This window comes from Danio rerio, chromosome 18 (genome assembly GCF_052040795.2).
Source record: "Danio rerio strain M-AB ecotype USA chromosome 18, GRCz13ab, whole genome shotgun sequence".
In the NCBI taxonomy this organism is placed as follows: domain Eukaryota; kingdom Metazoa; phylum Chordata; class Actinopteri; order Cypriniformes; family Danionidae; genus Danio; species Danio rerio.
Genome location: NC_141038.1, coordinates 48,813,338 through 48,838,724, shown reverse-complemented (window position 1 = coordinate 48,838,724; position 25,387 = coordinate 48,813,338). Strand labels below are relative to the sequence as shown.

Genomic DNA, 25,387 nt, shown 5'->3' with positions numbered 1-25,387 from the left:
GTACGCTTATGGTCCGGCGAGGTGGCACAGCCCTTGCCGTGGCTGATGCGCACCTCTCAAAAAACACAATCGCAAGGATGCATAGCGCAAGTAGGGTTGTAACGGTATGAATTTTTTACGGTATGATAATCGTCTAAAACAATACCACGGTTTGACGGTTTTGCGGTATACGGTATGTTACAAATGTTACAAAATAATAGAACAGTGAAGCAAATTTGACTTTTAATAAATTTTAATAATATATTTTCAGTTACTATAAACAACACCACTTACAATGAACAAACAAAAAAATATGAAAATAATAAATAATGTGTCAAAGTCCAAATAAAGTCCAAATAAACATGGTGCAAATCCTCAGTAAAAAAATAGATATAAATACTTACTATACCATAAATAGTTACATAACGAAACTAGATTCAATATGGAACATCCTTAGGTTTTATGTGCCAGCATGGATATGGTTGTCTGTGGATATGGATTTGGATATGGTTGTCTGCAATGCAGACAAACAGCTGCACCTTCATTTGCGTCTTTTGAAAACAGCAAGAGCAGCACTTCGTCTTTGCTTTGTCACTGTTTTGTCATGTTTCTGTGCTGCTGTGCATGCAAAAGTACTTAGTATGAGAATTATTTCATGCAAAACTTTTTTTTTGCGTTTTATTTAGCAAATAAATATCTCTCATTCCGTGTTGTTCAAAAAGCTCATTGTTGGTCCACAAACAAAAGCGAAACCTATGCTTATTGGTTGTGATATAGCGAGTTTGAACCAATCTGGGCATGGAGGAGGGACAATGCATCAATGTATCATGTCTGATTTGTCCGGAGACACAGTGACGAGCGTTTCTTTGTCAAATCAGCGTTGTCAAATTTTGATGACGTAACCGCACTGATTCTGGAGCCTCTGAAAGCCCGCGAATGTTATGTGATACAGCACTGGAAAGCTGAGATTCTCTTCTTTATGCCAATATTTGAATTGTATGAATCGGATCAGCGGATCAAAAGTTATTAAACATTTAAGAGCAATACTTATTTTTAGCCGCGGGCGGCTGTCTCGGTCTTTAAGGGTTAAAACCGTTGATATGCAATTGTTCATGGTATGATAATCGTGCACGTTCAAATCCTGGTAGACCGTCATACCGGTATATTGTTACAACCCTAAGCGCAAGCTCTGTGATTGGTCACCTTGGTAGCAGTGACTGAGTGTGAGCAGAGCTGGGAGCTGAGAGCCCAATGGAGCGATTGTTCACAACTGTCGAGTCCTGTGAAGGAGCTCCAGATGGAAACTTTTGTGTTTTGGGTTCACCTTATAGAGTCAGGCAGAAACTTTACTTTTTCTATGCAGAATTGGGTTAAAAATCTGCGGACTTATGAGGAATTATTTTGAGAGTATCATAACTAAAAACTATACCTTTTTAATAAACTCATCCCTTTATGACCACAGTGTACCCATCTTCTGATGCCTACTTCCAGCAGGATAACAAAGCGTGAATCATCTCAGACTGGTTTCTTGAACATGACAATGAGTTCACTGTACTCAAAAGGCCTCCACAGTCACCAGATTTTAATCCAATAGAGCACCTTTGGGATGTGGCGGAAAGGGAGATTCACATCATGGATGTGCAGCCGACAAATCTGCAGCAACTGTGTGATGCTATCATGTCAATATGGAGCAAAATCTCTGAGGAATATTTCCACTCTCTAGTTGAATCTATGCCACGAAGGATTAGGGCAGTTCTGAAGGCAAAAGGGGGTCCAACCTGGTACTAGTAAAGTAAACCTAATAAACTGGCCGGTGAGTTAATATTGCATGACCAAAAATGATGTAGGTCATGTACATGTGTTGTGCAATAAGTCAATATATTGATTTAAAATATAGTTTAAAACATTTTAGTAAATGTTTTAAATCACCTTTAATCATGGTGCTTTTCTCAACTGACCAGCAGAGGGAGCAGTAAACAGCACCAGCATGATTTTGTTTTTTTTATAAACTTTTATTAAGAAAAGAAGAAATGTACAATATAAATCAGAAAGTAATCTGTAAAAGATTAGAATACAAGAATATACAAAGTAATAAGAACAATAATTAAAGAAAAAAAAGAGAACAAAGGGGAAAGGGGAAGTACAAAATTAAATTAAATAAAGAAATTATTAATTAAAGAAAGCATTAATTACTAACATACTGGAAACATGATATTTTCATAAGTTTCTATTAATTTGCAGTATTTTTTGTTGTTAGATAGACATAAAGCTTTAAGTAAGGAATCAATTTCAATTAAAAAAAATGGACAAATGAGGGAGAAGATTTAAGATATTTTTGTTTGTGGATAAAGATATTCTTCGTTTTTATTCTTAGGACTAGAAGAATAACAAATAATATCTTTCAGTTTAAAGATTTGTTTTGTTGATTGGGATTTATTCAAATAATTATATAGATCTGACCAAAACCTTTGTGAGATTTTACATGTAAAAAACATGCGAGTCAAAGTTTCCTCATTTTCCTGACAAAAGGAACAAGTATCTGCAATATCAGTAAATTTTGAGATAAATGCGTTGAAAAGGGTATATTCTGTGTAGAATTTTAAAATGGGTTTTCTTTGCTTTGTTTGGGATTACATATTTATATCAGAGAAACCATGTTCTTTTCCAATCAATATCTTCTATTAATGCTGACCAATATGATTTCCCTCCTGGAGCAATTAGATTTTTTTTTTGTTGAAGAATTCGAAGATTTGTTGTTGCATTTCTTTTCATATACTGTACACTAATACCTTCTTATAAAAAGGAGAGTTATATGTTTTTTTTGTATTTATATATAAAATATGATTTTTTGTTAGATATATTAATTCTTTTGGGATAGCATTTACAATAATGTTAAATTTCTTGAATGGGATTGGAAATTGATTCATTTTCATAAACTGTTCATAAGTTAACAAGTTCAGCAGCAGCATGATTCCTCCTAGAGACAATGTTTAATTACTGAATTCATTTTTCATAAACAGACAGATCTGATGTGTGAACAAACCCACAACCTCTGATCATCCCACAGAAGTGACGGTAAACAGCAAAACACGACAACATCTCAACTCTCTCACTCTTAGTTTTCTCCTAAGGTCATTTTACGCTCTCTCGTGGGTAAAACAACACTCGTGTGCGTCTGATGTTTCACTGCGCTCTCCTGGGAGGATCTCACACAATAAAAGCGCCATAATGAAACAAGCCATCAGCTTCTGTCCCCTGATGAAACCGCACACCACACGTCTTCATTTCATCCCTACAGATGGCCATTGATGACCTCCAGTGTGTTGAAATGGATTGTTTAGTAGAGGAAGAGACAGTTGTTTTTTTTCCTGCATCATACTGACATGGTTTTCATCTTCGGTAGCATACTTACACACACAGGAGTGTGTGAATCTCATTAGCCTACTTCTGCATCATCTCTCTCTCTTCCCTGTGGATCGGCTCTATTTTAGTTCTGCTTCCCACATCCGCCAGAAGATCAAAAAAAGGAAATTCACGTTTAAACCAACGGGACGTTAAAATGCTATACACATGCACTGCAGTGAGATCTCAAATACATTTACAGTACTGTAAATCACCACAAAACAAGCTACTGTACTACTGATGATACAGATTTGATTTGATAGAAAGAAAAGTCGAAAGAACAAATCCAGTACTTGTGGTATCGGTTGGTGGTCTCTGGCATCACCCTTTCATTCATTGATTTTCCTTCAGCTTACTCCCTTATTTATCATGGGTCACCACAGCGGAATGAACCACCAACTATTCCAGCATACGTTTTAAACAGCCGATACCTTTAAAGCGGCAACCTAATAGTGGGTGGCATGTTTGGCTTACAGCAAAAAGGGTCGCTGGTTCGAGCCTCGGCTGGGACAGTTGGCGTTTCTGTGAGCCGTGTTGATATGCGTTTACTCCGGGTGCTCCGGTTTCCCCCACAAGTCCAAAAACACATGGAATAAATGAATTGGGTGAGCTAAATTGTTCATAATGTATGAGTGTATATGGGTGTTTCCCAGTGATCTGCTGTGTAAAACATGCTGGATAAGTTGGCGGTTCATTCCGCTGTGGAGAACTCCGATTAATAAAGAGACTAAGCTGAAAAGAAAATGAATGAATAATCCAATTTGTGTAAAAAATGCATTTAATATAATTTTTTTAATCATTTATTTATTGTATAATTTCTTCCCACTCTCTATTTTAGAATTCATGAACTCAAGGTATACTTGCTATACAAATCTGTAAAGTAAAATCCAGTAAAAGATGGGCCAAACTGTTAATATCATAAATTAAAAAAATAGATCAGAATCAATCCATATAAAAATGTTCAGTACAGGAATGCATGCTTCCATGAAGACTCTTCAACATCCATCAAATCTTTACTCTCAAGAGTTTTTTTTTTTTAGATCATAAAATGTTCTTCACAACAACTGACTATTACCAAAAGCATCTACAGCATCACTGCTATTGATTATTATTAAAAAAACCAGGGATAGGATTAGAATTATTGTTAGTCTGTAGCAATACGTTTACAATAAACAAACAAACGTCAACAGCAATATAAATGATTTTCACATCGAATTCATTCATCATTGAAATATAACACAACAGTTCTCCCTAAAGCACCCTGTTAGTTACTGCGGACCATTTCCTTAGTGTGGATCATCAATCATTCATATCAGCTGATGCGAACACGCGCACACAGACACACACACAGACTTGTTCCAATATCCCAGTGGGGACTCTCATAGATGTAATGCTGGTTCCATTATGCGAACCCTACCTCCTCTAAACCCCTCACAGAAAACCATCTGCACTTTTACATTTTCAAAATAAGTAATTCTGTGTGATTTATGAGCATGTTTACCCATGGGGATCTCAATTTTGGTCCCCACGAGTGTGTGTGCATTCATGTTTAAGTCCCCACCAGGATATAAAAACAAGCACGCATGCGCACACACAGTCTGTCAGCAGTGAGCAGCTTCATGAATCCTGTGGTCCAACAGTCTGTCGCTGTCTGTCTGATTTCACTGTATCATTCATTCATCCGCATTCTCTCCATCTGTCTGTCTGTATCTCTCCATCTTTCTCCACTGCTTTGTCTAAAATCCAAGTATAAGACATGCAAGTTCACCGCCACGAACAGGCCATTAAACATGCATCTGAATCCAGTTATTGCAGTTCCCCATCCCCCATCATGAGAGAGTCCGATCCGCGGCTCCTGTAAATCCCTCCAGCACAAACATCTGTCTAACCTCTGTATGCCACATCCAGACTAAATGACCCATCCAAAACGATAACGCTGTAAAACAGCACATTGTCTGAACTCACCTCTGTCCCTGCGGTCTCCTGCAGTCGCTCATGCCTTCATCCTTTTCTAGTGTTTAATTGTAGCACATTCACACTCTCTCATATACACACACACACAAACATACATACACGCATACACACTCTGCCACCAGCTAAGCTTTGCCTCTCGCTGTCTCTTTGTGTCACTCACACACACACACACATGCAGCTTCTCTCTCGCTCTCTCTCTCTCACACAGACACACACACACACACTCTCTCTCTCTTTCGCTCTCGCTCTCGTTCGGACACAAACGCTGTTTTTCCTGTCGCTGTTTCTTGGTAACGGAGGAATCTGAGCCCCGCGTCACTGCCCTCCTTCTCCAGCTATCCCACAATTCCCTCCTCCCTCCCAGACGCCGGCTATAGGAATAAATATTTCAGCACGCAAATGTAGCATGCTGCTGCTTTTTACTTTACATGTTTGTGTGCATCACTGCATTCTCTGTCTACCGTTTGGTGAAATATGTCATGTTTTTGTTTTTTTTAGCAAGTGTGTTTGTCCAACAGTGGACTTAAAGGGGACCTATTATGCAAAAATTTATTTTAGAAGTTGTTTAAAGACAGCTGTGTGGCAAAAGTAAGTGAATATAACCAGCTTCTAATGGTAAAAATGTATTATTTAATTTCTTTTTATTTTCACACTTGATAGAAACAGTCTGCAGAAACACTTTGATTGACATTCTCCCTTTGTACATGTCATCAGAGGGGGAAAGCCCCGCCCACAAGTGACCATCTCTCCCTCATTAGCATAGGACGTTAGTCTTGTTTTTAAATCTGCCCCTATACTGACACACAGACATAAGTAGCTCCGCCCTCTTTTGAAAAGAGCACAATCTCATTTGCATTTAAAGCAACAGTCACCAATTGGCACCATTAGTATCAAAGTCTAAAAGGGGCAGATTCAAAGAGTTGTAAAACATTATCTGTGTGGTATTTTGAGCTGAAATGTCACACACACACACACACACACACACACACACACTCTAGGGACATCAGAGAATTATTTTACATGTTGTAAAAAGAGGCATATGTCCCCCCTTAAGGTGTAAAGAACTGAACACACAGATATTAGTATGTAATTTGAAGAAAATACAATAGTATAAATAATGCCACATATTTTAATATATGTTTAAAAATGTTTTAAGCAACAGGTGTTTCATATTATTTCAGGGAAAACATAGCTTTGTTGCTTGGTCATACATTGTATTAGGATCCATATTAAAATAGTTAGAGTTTTTGGACCAAAAACAAAAGAACAAAAAAAACAAGAAATTTGCACTGTGCTTTGTTTTAAAGATGTGCTAAGACATGTAACTACATTGCCTCATGTGATACGATATGCTAATTTATACAATAATTCTGTCTGGCTCTTGAATCTGATTGGCTGATAGCTGTGCGATATTTTGCAATAACAGCACTCGTACAGCCTCTTCACCCTTCTGTATTACTCCGTCCACATAGAGTGACATCAGATCAATGAACTCACTACAGTTTGACAAATATTCCTGCTGTTGAGCAACGTAATACACCTAGAGGCTTTTTTAGTCTGGAATGCAGTTGTTTAGATTGCAACTATGCAGTTTATTAATAAGGATAGTACCAATTTTAAATATTTATAATTTCAGAGATTCTGAGCATTGACGGCCAGCTCGTCATATTAAACAGAGCAAAGACGGTTGACGTTCCACCACAAGATGGCAACAGACACCGCATTGTAAGTCCTTAGGGAAAACAGCATTTTCTCAGCGTGCGTTTTAAACTACAGCAACCTACAGAGCAGGTAACGTCTATTCTAAGTCAATCTCTTTTTTTGTACGTTGTAGTGCTGTATTTATTCCATAGTAATCTGATAGTGTTTGCTTTGGCTTTTTCAGGGGTTACTTATTGTAAAATCCCAATTGCAAAAGAGAAATACTTGGAAATCTCTGAAGACTGATGGCATTTCATGTCGTTCAGCTTAATAATCCTAGAATGTGAGCAAAATCATCTGTTTTAACATCACTTTAGACATTACGCTAGAGAATCATTCAAACAGTTCTAAAGTGACGTCGGTGAATGAGCAATGGTTTCTGCTGTTCTGACATCATGTAAATGACTGGTGGAAGAAAGTAGTTCCTCTTACAAAAGGGTTTTTGAGACTCTCCGTGATTTTTTTTTATTTGTATATACACGATTATGCCATTGAACTGTTGTATAAACACAAAATCACACTTGTAGCAGTGTGATATGGCTGTATATAGTCACTGTTGGGACACTATTAGGCACAAGGCCTGCAGCCTTGAACTAATGCAAGCCCACTAGTGCCGATATACAGCCATATCGCATTGCTACTTGTGTGATATTGCTCATTTGCGAAGATTTGAAATTGCGAAATCATCCTAGATATTTGTAAATAAGCCGAAATATAAGTTTATTTAATCTGTAAAAAAACCTGTAAAATTCATGGTAGAAAAGGCAGCTATAGTTTTAACGGCCGCAATTTTAACCATAAAAATAGAATAGAAACCGTGAACTAAATTTAATAGTAGCCTGCAGTATGTCATTAAAACATTGTGCATTAACACTATAAATTAAAGTTAATTACATATCTAAACATATCATCTTTGATGCACAAATAAAAACACAAATCAAAAGCTTGTGGAAATGTTCTGCTTGTTGAACCACTGCTGCTAGCCATGGGTTTTGATTGGTGCAACAGATACATTATTAAAAACTTCTTACCAGCAAATAGCTAAACCATTGTAGTTAAGTATAAACATTTAAAAATCACAATTAATTTGCATACAAGACATTAGTATTTGTGGTGTATATTAATCCTGAATGACTTTTATAAATGTGTGTCTCGTGAAAATCATAATTAAAATGTGTGATATTCATCACTAATAATATAGCATTAAACAAGACATTCTAATGTTCAGAAAAAAAGCTGGATTTTATGTTTGTTTATTGACTTGACAACTAGTGGAAATACAATGCAAGGATTTTAGTTCATATATCAAAGAGTTTTCCAAGGTTTTAACTAACAGCCCTGCAGTCAGCCACAGTGGGTGAAATTGCTCACTCATTTGTGCCGTGTATTAATTGACGGGTCTCACTCAAACAAATACACTGACACCATTCTTCTGCTCCCATGAGTCCAGACTCTGAGGCTCTGCGATGTAACTGGGTTACAACCGCAAACATGAGCTACTACAATGGCATGGTTTATGAATATAATAACTGCCTGACAAACAATGCACATATTGAAAGCTGAGGCTCTTCAAACTTAACACAAATCATTTTATTATACTTTATTTAGACTTCAAAAGCACACAGAAACCGTTTTAGCTGTCTGTAGAAACACTACGAGTGTTAAAAGTTTACTAATTAAGGGCTTAAAAGTTCAGTGTCAGACAAATCGATGCTGGCACAAGATTTTTCCAGTAGTTAATGATAAACCAATACAGCCATTTTAGTCACTGGGCAGGTAAAACTAAAATACTAGGAAAATCACTAAACTGACAGCTAAATTTAATCTATTTTAATATTAAAACAGGTAAATTTTGGTCTGTAGTTGTGAATGAATGTTTAGTAGATTCACTGAAAGCAAGGCATATATACAGCAACGTGTTGCCAGATATAGTTAGTATAAGCATTATTATTATTATTATTATTATTATTATTATTATTATTATAAGTCTTGTTAAATACTTTGAAAACATTATAAATTCCAGTTACATTTATTTAAGTAGGAATAACAATGTTAGTTTGGAAATTCTGTATCCCATTTGCAAAATACAAAATGAATAAATTTTTGTGCATTTCTTTTAGTAACATCAGTCCATGCTGCCTCGCTGGTACTTAAACTGACAGACAACAATCCAAAAAGCAGTACACTGATAGTTTATTGCTGAAAAGCACAAGGCAAATACAATGACCATCAAGATATTACCTGTACAAAACTGTGTCGACTCTATCAAAACAGCAGCATAATAACCCTTAGATAAAAGATCTGTACAACGAATAAAAAAAATAAAAAAAAAAAAAAAAAACAATGAACATTATTAAAATAGCATGGCCTTCATTTAGGTCTGTGTTTTTTTATTTAGCTAAGCATTTATAAAAGGCATGTTAAAATTCACATCGAGCGTTAGTTCTTTTCTTTGTCACTAATAATACACCAATATGCTATATATTTAACCATTGCAAAATTATTGATTTTAATATGAATTGTAACATGAAAAAAGAAACCTGTAACTGATTAAAAGTCGCTCTTAAGACTTGCCATTCATTAACATTGAAACATCCATAGGAAGTTTACTTTTCACAAAAGATTTTTAGGTTTGGTTTTATGACAATGCCTATGCAACAGAAAAAGGATTTTCCCCAAATCTTTCAAGAGCTTGTAATTTCTTTTTCGTACGATGAAAAAAACGGACTAAACTTTTCACAAACAAACAATACGCATAATAAAAATGTCAAATGTCTATTTCTATACTATCCACACTAAATATAATTATGTTCCTAAAGCTCCCAAAAGCCTGTTTTCTGTGTTATGACACAACAAACTTTAACATAATGCTCCAGATAAAACAGCTATTTTTAATGTATGTCACTGTGTTGTGCAAAAGAAAAGCATTAGTCAGAATCAGGATGGTCATTATTAATGCATTACTGCAAATTTATTACCAACAACATTTTACTGCAGTTCACTTAATGACCACCGGTGTCACCTCAACATGCTCATTGGGAAAATGTGCCCAGGGCTAGATTTTTGAGAACTGAGAAATGGGTAAATATGAATACTTTTTGTGTTTAAAACGAATGCTAAGGGGAAAGCTAGATTCTCTCATGGATGTGGGCTAGAAGGAAGTGGAGATTGCTAAAAATGTACACCATGGATTTACAAAAAATGGCGCATATGTGGCATGAGAATCGTGTCCCAGTAATGCAATTAAGATTGTCAAAAATGTATATGTCGACACCTAGTGGATTTGTAAAGGAAAAAAAACTGCTAGCACAAGTAGCCCAGGGTTCATATTAAAGTTGAGTCGATGATCGGCGATAGACATCACGATGCTGAGCAAGCGTCGCGATCCTCCACCCTGCCACTTCGCAGCAGCAAACCGCTCACAAAAAATACACACTTAGGGCCTGTTTACAATAATACTAATACAGAGTCCCACGGAAAAAGTGATTGACATTGTAACTTATTTTTATTTATTTATGATTTGGTTATGTATAAAACAAAGCCCATGCTGGTCAGGTAGTTGAATCAGGTGGCTACAAATAATTAATTTGTTATGAATTAATTAATTATTCATAAATAATTAATTCACCGCCGCCTATGACAACGATGAAATCGTCCAATGCAATGTTTCACATTAGACATCATACGATGCCAAAATGGTCGACATCGCCCAACCCTAGTACATATTTCTCAGTTCTCGAAAATGTAGCCCTGGGCCAAAGAGGTTGAGTGTTTCTGAATTCTACATATAGCCCCAAATAAGAGCGTACAAAACTAATGTGCACACAAGGAAATGGTGTAATAATCACAAGCACTATGTTAAAATTCTAGCAAATCCAGATTTCTGCTAATTCGTCAAGTCAAAGCATAAAGATTGAGGAAAAGGGATAGCAGTAAACAGAGCGCATGCGAATTAAATTATGATTAAAGGGGACAGAGAGCTCTCTGATTAACCCACTGCTTGCGTAACCACTCAGGATTTGATCTGCTAAAACGATCCATCAGACTGCAGAGAACATTAGAAATGGGACATTGGGAGGATAAACATGATTCCAGGTAAATGAAAATCCCCATGTGTATTATGCAGAAAGAACATTTACAAAATGTTCCCATAGTGAATTACTCCCACCAGAAGCAGCTGATCACAGAAATTCTGGATAAGGATGAAAAGTCGAGAAAAACGCACTTGATTGATTAAAATAGCTCCAGTAGACTTGATGAAATTCACACACTCAGAAAAGGAATATGTTCAACTTAAAGCCGTCTAAGGTTTCTTCAAATCAATAATACAACGCACATAAATAATGAGAAGAAATCAATGAATAAATAATTGCATTTTGGATTAAATGGAGGTTTTCCAGTAGCAGAGAGACTCATCAGTTACACTCTTCCAGCTTGAGGACTGATCGGTCAAAAACAACACTTAATTCCCTGCAGAATCTACAGTAACTTACTGGCAGCAATTTACCAGTAACTTACTGTAAATCAATTACAGCAAATAGGCTGTATTTACATTTACAGCACCATTTATCTTGTATTTACAGATATGCATGTATAATAGTGTTGGGTCAATAGGCAATGCCATCGTCGATCGCCAAAGGCCGATAAACTTCCTCTGCCCCGCCCCCGTCGCTAGAATTACACACTCAGGCCCCATTTAGACCAATACATCTTAGTTTTAAAATGGCATTTTAGAATGAAAACGATCCACATCCACACTGGCGTTTTATCTAGCACTTCTGAAAACATACTGCTGAACACACATGGCATGTGCTGCAGCATATGCGCACGTCTGAGCTCTAGGCAGTCAGAGGGTGCTTTGAGCACAAAATCCCAGAGAGCAGTGCACTTTGGACAATTTATTAAAGATGTACCGCTGGATTGCATCTTATAGATGTTAAACTTGATATTTAATTAATCTTGTCTCTATCTAACGACTCCGTCTTTTGAATCTATCAGGTTACACAGCGTCAGTACACTGCTTCAGTCTTTCGCTTTCACGCTTGTACTTTTAGTAAATTGTAATTTTAGCTTAAACCTCAGATACTGTTGGATGGTTCCTGTTGGTTGTGCACCTTTTTTTTACCAACCAAGTTTGTCGACACCATTATAATGACACAGATCACTCTGCCTATTCATGCCAGAATCCCGCAAAAAAAAAAATTGACCGGTTGGTCATTTATGTGTAATTTATCTTTATTCATTTATGATTTGGTTATGTATAAAACAAAGACTATGCGGGTCAGGTAGTCTAAAAACGGTAGGCTACAAATTATTAATTTGTTATGAATAAATAAATGATTCACTGATGCCATCGTCCATCACGATGTTTCACATTAGACATCGTACAATGCCAAATCGGTCAACATCGCCCAACCCTAATGTAAATCTTTACTGTAGAATTTACATACATTTTCACATTGCAACTTTAAAATACAGTAACATACTGCATAAGTGTCCTACAGTAAAATACAGTTCACATTACAGCTAAATACTGTGTAATTTACAAAAATCGTTAACAGAAAACATTAAACTGGATGGCTGCAATGCAAACAGCCTTCAACTAACAACTTTCTTTACTTTAACCTCCATGTTCACGCTCACCTGTGCTATCTTCCTCCTCTCCAGCACATTATCCTGGTGAACAGATCTTCTTTTACTTGCTCTGCTGCTGAATCCGTCAAGGCATCTATCAACGTCACTCTGCCCATGCACTCTTGAAGTCTCTAGTGGTCCAGAACTTCCAGGAATGGGGTGTTTGTTTCTCTTCTTGCGTCCGTGTTTGCCTACATCTGGTTTGTGCTTCTCTGGGCTTTCGATAGCTTTGGGTTCAACGGGATCCAGGACTCGGGGTCTCCTAAACAGGTTGTGAAGAGACAGCAGCACCAAGGTGCACAGAACATACATGCTGGCTTGACTACTGGAGACGTCTCCACACACACATTTAGACGGAGTATCCTTTAAAAGCGATTCCGGATGATCCCATTTCAGGGTGAGCGCAAGCACTGAACACTATCTTCTGGTTAAAGTTACAGTCGTGATATAAACTCTACCGAATTGCGCAGCAATGAGCTTTATCGGTCGACGTGAAGGTGATCAGCCAGTTTAGAATCAAGTATTGTTGAGTTCTTGCATGTCTTCCCACCACTGTATTCACTCAAACAACTCAGTCCTGGAAGGTAAGACCGTGTTATTCCAACACCTTCGAGCTCCAGAACTCTCACTTAGGCTTGATAATCTGTCTGTGATCTGATCAGCAAATGAGATGGCTTTCTCATCTCCCAATCTCGTTCAAGAGAGAATGAGGGAGGGACGACTACCGCACATCTGCTTTTAAACCCCACAAAGCCATTTTAACCTACCTGGACACATCTATAAAGATATCGCCTGATAAACAATGTAAGCCAACAGCATGATAAATGCTTCTTTAATCAGGATACATAATATTTAGGTGCTTATCTTCCCCATCTGCACGCCTCTTCTTTGGAGATCTTCCAGAAGATTACGGGTGTATTCCAGTGAAATTCGATCGAAAGAGTAACCATGAAACTCTCAGTCGTAATCTCCATTGGCACTTTGACAAATCATCACCTCCACTTGCGTCAGTAATGGTTTTATTGTATTTTTACAGTCACTGGATTGCAGGACAAAACTCACAGGTCAGACCACTCCTTTCATAATGCCTTGTTTTGATAGTCTTTATCCCCGTTTTTAGGTCCAAATGACTGGGCAAACTCCAACCATTCATAACCCATCCAACTCCTGCGATGCTGGTGTAGTCCTATAACTCCGAGAGAGAAAATGCTTTTCACTCTTTCGCCCTCCCTTTTCTCATTGTGTCCATCTGTCACTGCAGTCGGACAGCTAAGCGTCTCTTAGCCGATGATGTAACAACAGTGTTTGCATCTATGCAAAATAAGGAAAATCAACTCAAAACATGTTTTAAATGCACTGCTGAGGATAAAGAAGCTGGTCTGTGATTGGTCGCCTCCGTGGTAAGATGACCCTGTTGAACCGCGTCCTACAAAGCCATCCATCATGCTCCTGCTGTGTGACAATGGATAGAACGTAATATGGAAACGGACAACTATGGGAATGTGGCGCAGTGAGACCTGACAGTGCCAATCTAGAGTGATCAATTAGGATTCGGGGTCATAGAAGATCGGCGCTGTCTTGTGCTGGTACTTCAGGGGGAAAAAATTGAATCATGTTTGAAGTGTGCGCGCAAGACAAACAAAAGGCCATCTTCTGGTTCATTACCCTTTTTAGGGGCCGTTCACATGCTTCAGACCAAGGGAAAACAACAAGAGTGCCTGTTCGAACCAAATTAACCAGTAAAGAAGTTAGTGCTCAAACTAAAGTGGCAGGGCTGGGCAAATCTACAAACAGAAAACTACAAACAAACAACAATTTTTTTATATACAGTTGAAGTCAGAATTATTAGCCCCCCTGAATTATTAACCCCCCTGTTTTATTATTATTATTATTATTGATTATTATTATTTTTTATTTGGTTTATTTTATTTTTTAAATATAATAGGTTTAAGAACTCATTTATAATAACTGATTTATTTTATCCTTGTCATGAAGACAGTAAATAATATTAGATATTTTAAAAGACACTTCTAAACAGCTTAGTGACATTTAAAGGCTTAACTAGGTTAATTAGGTTAACTAGGCAGGTTAGAGTAATTAGGCAAGTTATTGTATAACGATGGTTTGTTCTGTAGACTATCGAAAAAAATAATAATAATAATTTTGTCCTTAAATTGGTAGTTAAAAAATTAATAACTGCTTTTATTCTAGCCGAAATAAAACAAATAAGACTCTCAAAAAGAAAAAAAATTATAACAGACATACTGTGAAAATGTCTTTGCTTTGTTAAACATCATTTTGGAAATATTTAAAAAAGAAAAAAAACATCAACGGGGGCTAATAATTCTGACTTCAACTGTATATAAGACAATACCAAAATGATGATACAAGTTGAATATTCTCTTCTTCAAAGGGGGCCTATTACACTCCTTTAAACAAGATGTAAAATAAGTCCCTTAAGTGAGTGTGTGTGTGTGTGTGTGTGTGTGTGTGTGTGTGTGTGTGTGTGTGTGTGTGTGTGTGTGAAGTATCAGCTGAAAATACCACACAAATAATTTTTTATAATGCTTTGAAGCAGCAAGTTTAAGGCTGTGATCCAAATTGTGTAGTTTTGGTGACTGTCGCTTTAAATTCAAATGAGAATGGCGGACGGCTGCTTCTCACTCAAAGCTGTTTATGCTAATCAGGGAGAAATTTCACTAATGGGTGGGGCTTTTCCAATCCAATGGCACGTACAAAGGCAGAATGTCAATCAAAGTGTTTCTGCAGACTGTTTATTGAGGTGTGATTATACAAAAAATTTATAATTTTTTTACCATAAGAGGCTGGTTATATTTACACACTGCTGCCACACAATTGTGTTTAAACCCCTTATAATAGTGATTTTTCAATTATAGGTCCCTTTTAATGTTTAAATGAAGATTCTCATTCAGCAGCTCTTGAACAAGTAATTAATTGTGGTTTTAAAAGTTCATCAAAACTTTAAGCTGAAATTAAAATATCTGGTGAAATTTAATCTTCCAGTAAAATATAGTATTTATTAGGCATACATTAGGGAACAGTTTAAGCAAAAATATAATTATGACAATATAATTCATTTATATAACAATATGCTCCTCTGCAGAATATGAGTTTGACCTGGTTTTCTGACCTAAATGTAACATTTTATGATGCTTTTGACATTTTCCAGGGGTAAAACTGATTGAGTGATTACATGAGATATGAGATATGGTACATTTAAGTAATTTTTCAGTTAGTTTAGTCAATTTTAGTTAGTTTTGGCAGTTTCATGTGCCAGTTAAACTGATGCAGCTACAGTGATATGTCAACATTTGTTATTCTACTCATTTATCATGTTAATTTTAATTTTACGGTTTGGTTAACAGCAAGAAGATTGTTGGTTCGAGTCTCGGCTGTGCCAGTTGGTGTTTCTGTGTAGAGTTTGCATGTTCTCCCCATGTGTTGGTGTGGGTTTCCTCAACAGTCCAAATGCATGCGCTAATGACCTTATTCTAAAATGCAGAAGTGCGCCTGTTTTTGTGATTGTCTTAGATTTCCTTTTCAGTCGCCTATGGGAGAAATGACAAGAAATAATGAACGGCAAAAATGGTCAAACTACTTGCTCTACAAACAAATGTTTGCATGATTATACAGACCAAGTACAATAATATAACAAGGAAATATCAGTTTGCAACATCAAACAGCGAAACGAGCAGTTTTTAATGTCTAAAAATGAATGGAAGTGAATGAGACCGGAAGTCTCGTGCCAAAAAGATTCAAATGGCAGCGCCCGCGCGTCTGCGGAGAATAAGGTCAATACTGTAGATTAATTGAATAAACTTAATTGGCCGTGGTGTATAAGTGTGAATGAGTGTGTGTGGATGTTTCCCAGTACTGGGTTGTGGCTGGAAGGGGATCCGCTGTGTAAAACACATGATGGATAAGTTGCAGATTCATTCTGATGTGGTGACCCCAGATGAATAAAGGGACTGAGCCGAAGGAAAATTAATGAATGTTTTATTCACTTTTTATTTGCTCTATTGTGTTTAGCTATGCTTGTAGTTTGTTTATTATGTTTATGCATGGCTCACTTACCTACAGAATCATCTAATCTAAGAACAACCTAAAATGACAAACTCTTTCCATCTGATGGAATTTAATTTATGTCGCAATTATAAAAATTGCAGAAAAAATAAATAACAAAACATCAGATTTTTATCATTTATATATTTAATTCTCTGCAGAATATGAGTTTGACCTGGTTTTCTGACCTAAATGTAACATTTTATGATGCTTTTGACATTTTTGCAGGACTGCAACTGAAGTAATTAGTAAAAATGTAGTAATGAAGTAATTTTAGTTAGTTTAATCATTTTTAGATGTTCTGCAATTGTTTTGCAAACAATATCCCTGCAAAGTTATGGTGTTTTTATAGAGCAATAAGCGAAAGTGAAGTCTTTGATTAAGCCATTTAAAAGGCACAATCAAATCAGGATAATAAAAAGATAAGTCTAGCAGCAATGTATCATGGAAACCATAAAAATATGGCACCATTGGAAACTTGCAAAGATAAAAGCTGATTTGTCTAGATGACAAAGCATGAAACAGGTCGCCAAGAAGTCAACTAAAAGAGATGCAAAACTTCACCACCTGCTGTAACTTTAGTCCAATGCAAATCTAAACTATCCAATCTGTCCTCCCTAACACTTTACATGTACATTTAATCTAAGACATTAGTTACATTTGATTTATACAGAAATAAGATTACAATCAATAATAAACATGTTTGTGCAGTTAGATTGAAGTTCTTTATTCTGAAATATGAGATTTTCACTCTTATGTAATGGTTATAAACAGCTTAAATAATGTGTAGCATGTCATGATTCAACTTTCCAAGACTATTTGTTGCTTGAGTCACTGCTGTTATGCATGTGGTTATGTGATATATGAGCTGATAAGGTAAGGAGGCAATAAAAAACAGGTGAATAAACAAGACTGTAGTGCTATTACTCAGCTTATATTATGCATATTTATACAACAATTCCAATGCATCAGGATGGATATCAGAGCAAGGCTGAATGTATACAACTGGCCTTAATATCAGCAGTTTAAGTAGTAGTAAGAAAGTATTTTTTTTCCCATCATTGATCCAAATATGTATTTTTCCTAAGTGCAACACAGAAGTATGGGTGTGCAATAAGACGATATCTGATCATTATTAAATTCACAAAAAAAATTTTATTCACAATAAATTGCATCAAAATCAATGTTTGCATATGCAAAAGTCATGTCTCAGGATGGACAATGTTGAGTTGGGATTATATTTGACCAGGAGCCACAGCTCAGAACAATAGTTGGAGTAACCCATGCTGAGTTTAACCATACTGAAAGTTTATCATATGGATGTGTTTTTGAGGCCTGTGAGTGTTTGAGCATTTCAAGAGAGATTAAAACCTTCAGGCACAAGAAATTGTACTATTTGTAACTTTGATAAACATAAATTGTATTGAATTACTTGCACAATGAAGACTATGCAGTGCTACATGACATTTTATTATTACGTTTCTGTACGAGTGCTCACCAGAAATCCATGAGGCACTGTTTCATTTACTCTATTGTTGTTTATCTATGATTGTTCTTTGTTTATTATTTTTAGGCATGACTCACTTCCCCACAGAATCATCACAATCAATCGAAAAATTGCAAATTATTTGGTGAAATTGAATTTATGTAATAATTGGAGTAAAAAAATGAAATATATAATATAAACCTAAATAAATAGTAAATAAATATAAAATAAATACATAAAAATAATAAATTAGGGGCGGGATTAAATAAGATTATTAGACATTAAAAAAAGAGAGTGATTAGTTCATATTTTAAATTTCAATCCAGCTTGCAATCCAGGTCTGACGTATTCGTGTGAGTCTATGGGGAGAAAAGTCCAGTGTAATTTATTTTTTATTTTTTTTATAAATTTTTTTCGGGGTTTTCACCTTTATTTTTAATAGGACAGTAGAGAGAATTGACAGGAAAGCATGGGGAGCAAAGAGAGGGGAAGGATCGGCATAGGACCGCGAGGCGGAATCGAACCCGGGTCGCCGCGAGCACCGGAGTGCATGTGTTGACGCACTAACCACTACACCACTGACGCCGACGTAATTTGTTTTTCATAACTAAATTAAATATTGCTTAATTTACAAACCAGTTATTTAGGCATAGCTGGTGTTTTTTTTCATTCAGCATGAGATGGTAAATTATTAATAATATATCAAAAGTAACATTAATTATTCTTATTATTCAGGCATATATAAATAGTTTATTTGTATGTTAATAAATGCTTTATTAACTCAACTTCATTCCGGTTTTGTGACCTAATCTAAAGTGAGGACTATTTATGCTTTATAAATCCCTTATAAATGACAATTAAAGGGACTGTTTAAGTCTAAACAGAAATTTTTTTTTTTTATTAATTTGAAGATTCACAAATGAAACTGTACTTCAAATGAAAAATTAATCTTTGCAACCTTATCTAAAAAAAATTACTGTACAGATTAAACATAGCATCATATTAAATTGTTAAATTATTATATTGCTGTTTTTTTGTCCAAGTTTGTGTCATATTTTGAAACTCCTGTTATTCAGCAATGTTTGAAATTTACAGTAATTTACTTTTTAGATAACATTGCAAAAATTACTGTTCATTTGCTACGGAGCATTCAATTGTCATTTATAAGAGATGTATAAAGCATTAGTGCTCACTTTAGATTAGGTTACAAAACCGCATGAAGTGTTAGTAAAGCATTTATTAACATATATACGAACCATTACTAATGACTTTTGGCCAGCGGAGAAATTAAAATGGTCGTGCCCAACTGAGTCTGGTTCTCTCAAGGTTTTTTTTCTTCACTCCCATCAGATGAAGTTTTTTTTACCTCTCCGCTGTTGCCACTGCCTCGCATGGTTCAGGATTGGTAGAGCTACGCATCGATGAATTGGCTCTTCAGTGTTTGAACTCTCAGTAATGATTAAATCACACTGAACTGAGCTAAACTGAACTGAACTGAACTTAAACACTAAAACCTAAACCACACTGTTCCTGTTACTGAACCACACTGTTCCAGTTACTATGACCATTTATGTGAAGCTGCTTTGACACAATGTACATTGTAAAAGCGCTATACAAATAAAGCTGAATTGAATTGAATTGAATGCCTGAATAATAAGATATATAAATGTTAATTTCAATAGTTTATTAATCATTTACTAACTCATTCTGAATGATCTTAAAAACCACCAACTACTCTTAAATACAAATGGCTTGTAAATAATGCAATACTTAATTTAGTAACGAAAAATAAATCATTAACAAAGTATGAAAGTACAATTAATAAGCACATTATAAAGGTGGTTAAAAGTCAAGAATAAAGCATTTGCAGTTGCAGTTATAAACTGCTTACTATCACTTATTAATGTGAAGTTAATGCTTAACAGATAATGAATTCACAATTAGCTAGTGTTTAGTAAATGATTCAGTGTATAGTTATTATAAAAAGTGTTGAATAATTTTATTCAGTGCACTTATAAAGTACAATTCCTGAAAAAAATCTACACAGTAATTTGAGTATTTGTAATTTGTTGCTTTAAACCATAATAAATATATTTTTTCTCAAAAACAGATTGTTGCTCCAGTTTCCCCCACAGTCCAAAGACGTGGTGTAAGTGAATTGGGTAAACAAAATTTTCTGTAGTTTATGAGTGTTTATGAATGAAAGAGTCTAAGGGTGTTTCGCAATGCTGGGTTGTGGCTGGAAGGGCACCCACCATGTAAAACTTATGCCACAATAATTGGGGGTTCATTCCACTGTGGTGACCCCTGATAAATCAGGAACTAAGCTGAAGAATAATGAGTGAGTCATTTCAACAGACTTCATTTCATTTGCTCCTCAGAACAAAGTAAAAGACAGCTACTGTATCTATACAAAACTTTCAAAGGAATCTCATGGTCTCCTTGATTATCAATAATTAATCTATACAAGCGCCAGGCAAACACTCAGGTATGAAACTTAGCTAAGAGTCTAAGCTAAACACGACCACCTCAGTTAAGCAGCTTAGAGCAGAAACATTTCAGCAAAGTGAGCAGTGGGATTAGGAAAAGCTGACAGCTGCCACATTCTGATTCAAGCCCTGCACAATTAATGCGAGGAGACGGCAACTTTAGAAAGGGAAAGTCAGCAAAGACCTGTACATGTCTACACACGGCCATGAATTTAGCATTGCTGTCACAGAATGCCCTCAGTGTGAGCTATTTCAGGAGAAAATTACAGAGTTACCGAAAAGGGTGGGAAACCTCAAGATTACAGGGTCAATGTCCACTAATGCATGATGCAACATCTTTTTTTTGTTGGAGAAAGAGTCTCGGTGCATGCATTTTCAAGGAACTGGTTTCTATGGAGAATACTGGATTTGCTAGCGCAGGTCAGAAGAGTGAAAACTCAATGTAAACTTTGAAATGTTAAACAGTGGAAACACAGGTTTCACCCACTGGACTGCCAGTGAGCAGTGACTTCATGAGTGAGTCAGAGTCTCCACAGAGGCGTACGGGCGTCTATGTACATGCATGTGGTGAGACTGCCATGTTTTGGGTGTCTGACATCTGGTGCACACATTGACATTAACAGAAGCACACATTACCTCTACCCAGGGACTGCAAAGGATATCATAACAAAAATAAAACCTCTTAAAGTAATAGTTCAGCTAAAACTGAAAATTCGGTCATTATTTTAAATCGCCCTTCACTTGTTCAAAACTAATTTCTTATAGCTGTTGAACACACACACTATATATATATATATATATATATATATATATATATATATATATATATATATATATATATATATATATATATATTAATTCCTGGTTGCCCATTGATTTCCATAATAACTTTTTATCCTACTACGAAAGTTGATGGATGAAAGCAGGAACTATTTTTTTTTCTGAAGATCTTCATTTGTGTTTAACAAAAAAAAGAAAACAATAAAGTAATTTTCATTTTTTGACTGAACTATCCCTTTAGACCAAAAGACACTTCTAAAAAAAAGTGTTGTGAAATCCTCTTTTTGCAATGTTCCCATAGAAGAATAAGATTTCCCAAAAGAACTGTTATTAATGGTGACGCGGTGGCACAGTAAAACATATGTGGATAAGTTGCCGGTTCATTCGGCTGTGGCAACCCCAACAATTAAAGGGAGTAAGGCAAAAAGAAAATGAATGAATGAATGAACTGTTATTGATTTTATTAGTGTGCATGCATGTTAAAATGCATCTTTTTATTTATCTTTTCCACTTTAAAGAACCTTTTGCACACTGAACAGATATATTGAATGTTAAAAGTTCCTAATGGAGGAACCAACGGTGCCAATTAACCCTTTTGACAAGACTGTGATGAGATTTAAAGGTCATCAGGCATCCAAATTCCTTGAAAGTTTTTAATGTCTTGATAAAAAAAATAGTATGTACATATATAAAGCTATTTTTTGTAATATATTATCTTTGTATCAAATTACAAAAACGTATGAGGTGTTTCTAATTCATTGCTTATGGGTAGGGCCAGACAGAACCTGCGGACATTTTCTGCTATTTCTGCGCAGAATATTGTTGAAAATCTGCAGATTTCTGCACAATGATTCTGGGAGTATCATAACTAAAGACTTAATATATGAAATAAAAAAAATACCTTTTTAACTTTTATTTATTGTTTACAATGCAAATTCAATCACATTCACTTTATTTGGTAAACAAAGCAAGTTTCTCATATAATATCTTTACTAAAAGACAGAAAATATTACTTTACAAACTGTTTTGTAAATAACGCGTATGAATATTTCCATATTAGTCAATATTATTACTGAAATTAATTAAAAAACTTAATACATATAAATTTACACACATTTACACAATAAACAGAAATAATGACGGGCTAAAAATCTGCGGAATTCTGCACACACAGATTCCATGTGGGCCTATTTATGGGGCAGGACAATGAATTTGACGTTGTTCTCTCTTCTGGCTGCTGTTATCAGTCTCACAATTTGTTTTGCTTTTTTGAAATTTGGAAAACACTACTGTGACTTTTTATTTTATTATTTGAGCAAATAGAAATATATAAAAAAATATTAGTGGTACTCTATTCACTAAAACAACAACTTTTGCTGCTTGCTCAAACTACTTTTTTTTTTACAATAAGTTGAAACAACACAATTCTTAGGTTTTTAGGGAGACAACTTGATTGTTTTATGTTCAATCAACTTAAAATTGCAAATTTTAAGATTTGTGAAACTGTGTGAAACCCAGCACTTTTACAGCGTTTACGGCTCTCTATTTTTTGTTGTAGGATATATTGCACCAAAATATATTGGAATAAATTATATTAATGTCATTTTAAGCAACTCATTATACAATGCCAGAATGCCAATATAATATAATCACAATGCAAGTACACTCTTTAAACGAACAAATCATATTTTGTTCTTAAGAATATTTCACTTAATTATAGTCATTTAATCAGTTTGATAATCAGGTGAAAGTGCATGGTAAAGAGTAAGAGATGCTGCAATATCTGCTACCGGATCTATTTTCAGTGATCAGACACCAACATGAAAATATACTCTAGTAGTTTATAGTAAATACTTGTGTTTCAACTTTACTGACACCTCCAACAGAGATTGAGGCGTTGCACATTAGGCTAAAATTTTGTTAGAATTAATTTTTTATGTATGGGTGATATATACTGCATCAACAAAAAATGATTGAGGTTATGTCCATGTGTTGAGCAATAAGTCCATATATTATTGATTATTATGACAGGCCAAAAGTTAACCCAACAACCGCCGCTGCTGAGGACCCCAGACATGTGAAAAGTTCCATAAAGAAACTTTGTTTCTGTAGAGTGTACCGTATGAATGATCAATTCCCATCTGCATTTGCAGGAAGAAGAGAGAAGAGAAAGGAGCACAGCCCCATCTGCTGGCCTGAGCTGGTGTTCTTGGATTGAGAACAGGGTTTGATTCACTGTAATTATGTAACATGAATTCCTCCTGGTGTTTCCAGTATGCAGAGGGGTGTGACAGAGACGGTCTCAGCTGTTTATTCAGTCGAAATAATGTATAATTAGAAAAAAGAAAATGTTTTTTATGCATTACGTAGGATATTCCCTGATTACATGTTTTGTCAAAATTAAAATGACAGTGTGAGTGAAGATGTCACTCGTGTTCTTAAAAACAGTCATTTTGGAAATGAACAGTCATACAATAGCAACTGCTGGTTGATCTCAAGCCTTGTTGAAAAGCATGTTGTTCTTAATCTAAAAGTAAACCAAGCATCAGTTTCATAATTCCTTTATTATACACATTGTTTATGGCCTGAAATTTAAATAAAATGCATGGAATTTTGCAAGCAGGCAACAATGTGTCAACTTTTCACACGGATCCGCAAAAATGTCAGGATAGTTGATGATAATATTTTTGTAAAAAGCACTACACATGTTTGAAGTGAACATACAGCACAGATTGTTTAGTTATTGACATGCTTAGAACAATAAATATTCTACACATGTACATTACATGAAGTCTTTTATTATTGTTAGTTTTTTGATTTGCATGGAGATGATAGCGGTGTCATTTTAAAAAAAATAAGACTCTGTGATATTAAAAATAAAAAATTATAGCATGCAAAATAACGCAATATTCAATATGCAACAGGGGTGTCAAACTCAATTCCTGGAGGGCCGAAGCCCTGCACAGCTTAGTTCCAACCCTGCTCCAACACACTTACCTGTAGGTTTCAAACAAGCCTGAAGGACTCAATTAGTTTGATCAGGTGTGTTTAATTAGGGTTGGAACTAAACTGTGCAGAGCTGCGGCCCTTTTGGAACCGAGTTTGACACCTGTGCAATATGATATTTTAACATTGGTTATTATATTAATAGTATACTTATATTAATTCAGGGAAAAGAAAGCATCACTACAATTTCTGAAAGTAACAGCCATGTATTATAGTCGCTTAAAAAAATCTGGTATTTTAACAAACAAAAAAATCTATTAAAAAAGAAAATATAGCAATTATCAGGGTCAAGCAGCCCAGCGGCCACATTATAGAAAAGCACAGCAACAAGCTACAAAGCAACTGGAAAATTCTATAACTTTTTGGCAGCATGGTCTGAGCCAAATTTGGTGGAAAGTGGGCTATAGAGAGTTCAAAATCAACAGATGTTCAAACTAATTAAAGATGGTGGACAGGAAGTCAATTAGGCAATACATGATATAAATGTTCTCTGTATGATCCAAGGAATCTAGCAAGACCAATCTCATGACAATAGACAAAACTATTCAAAAGTCATTTAATAAAATTTGTATGATTTCTATTGATAGAATTTAATTGTTTGTCAATTTTACCCAAAGGGAAAGCGCTAACTGACGTAGTTTGGTCAATGCCAGGTCTAGGTCACACATATTAAGTTTGGTTTTAATACTTCAAACACTTGCAGGGATTCAGCTATACTGTCATCAGGTTTGCGCATATGCTTAATGACAATGGTTTTTCTATCAACATTAATTCCACAACTTAAATAAATCACCACCACTTAGCTCTACTATATTGTTATATCAAGAACAAACTGGAGACAAAACAGAAAAAA

At 35.5% G+C, this 25,387-nt stretch overlaps 1 protein-coding gene and 1 long non-coding RNA gene across 37 annotated transcripts in view; both read right to left on the bottom strand.

The window, feature by feature from the left end:
* LOC147839826 (uncharacterized) overlaps positions 1–18,460 on the bottom strand; it is a 74,241-nt gene extending 55,781 nt beyond the window's left edge. Inside the window, exons 1-2 of the long non-coding RNA XR_015515435.1 lie at positions 16,511–18,460; positions 15,625–16,196 (exon numbers count right to left, since the gene is read on the bottom strand). This is a non-coding gene — a long non-coding RNA (uncharacterized LOC147839826). The remainder of the gene's footprint in view (positions 1–15,624; positions 16,197–16,510) is intronic.
* Positions 1–25,387, bottom strand: part of kifc3 (kinesin family member C3) — a 66,123-nt gene that overhangs the window by 35,858 nt on the left and 4,878 nt on the right. For 14 of the 36 annotated variants that reach the window (XM_087293454.1, XM_087293456.1, XM_087293462.1 and 11 more), the window contains exon 1: positions 12,700–13,878. The exons of 13 other annotated variants lie outside the window; for them this stretch is intronic. In XM_087293454.1, the coding sequence (XP_087149580.1) occupies positions 12,700–13,002 (303 nt within the window). In that variant the 5' untranslated portion in view covers positions 13,003–13,878. Of the gene's footprint in view, positions 1–5,346; positions 5,578–12,699; positions 13,879–25,387 lie in introns of those variants that run through there. 9 more of the 36 variants (XM_087293481.1, XM_087293487.1, XM_087293490.1 and 6 more) reach the window with 1 other exon arrangement.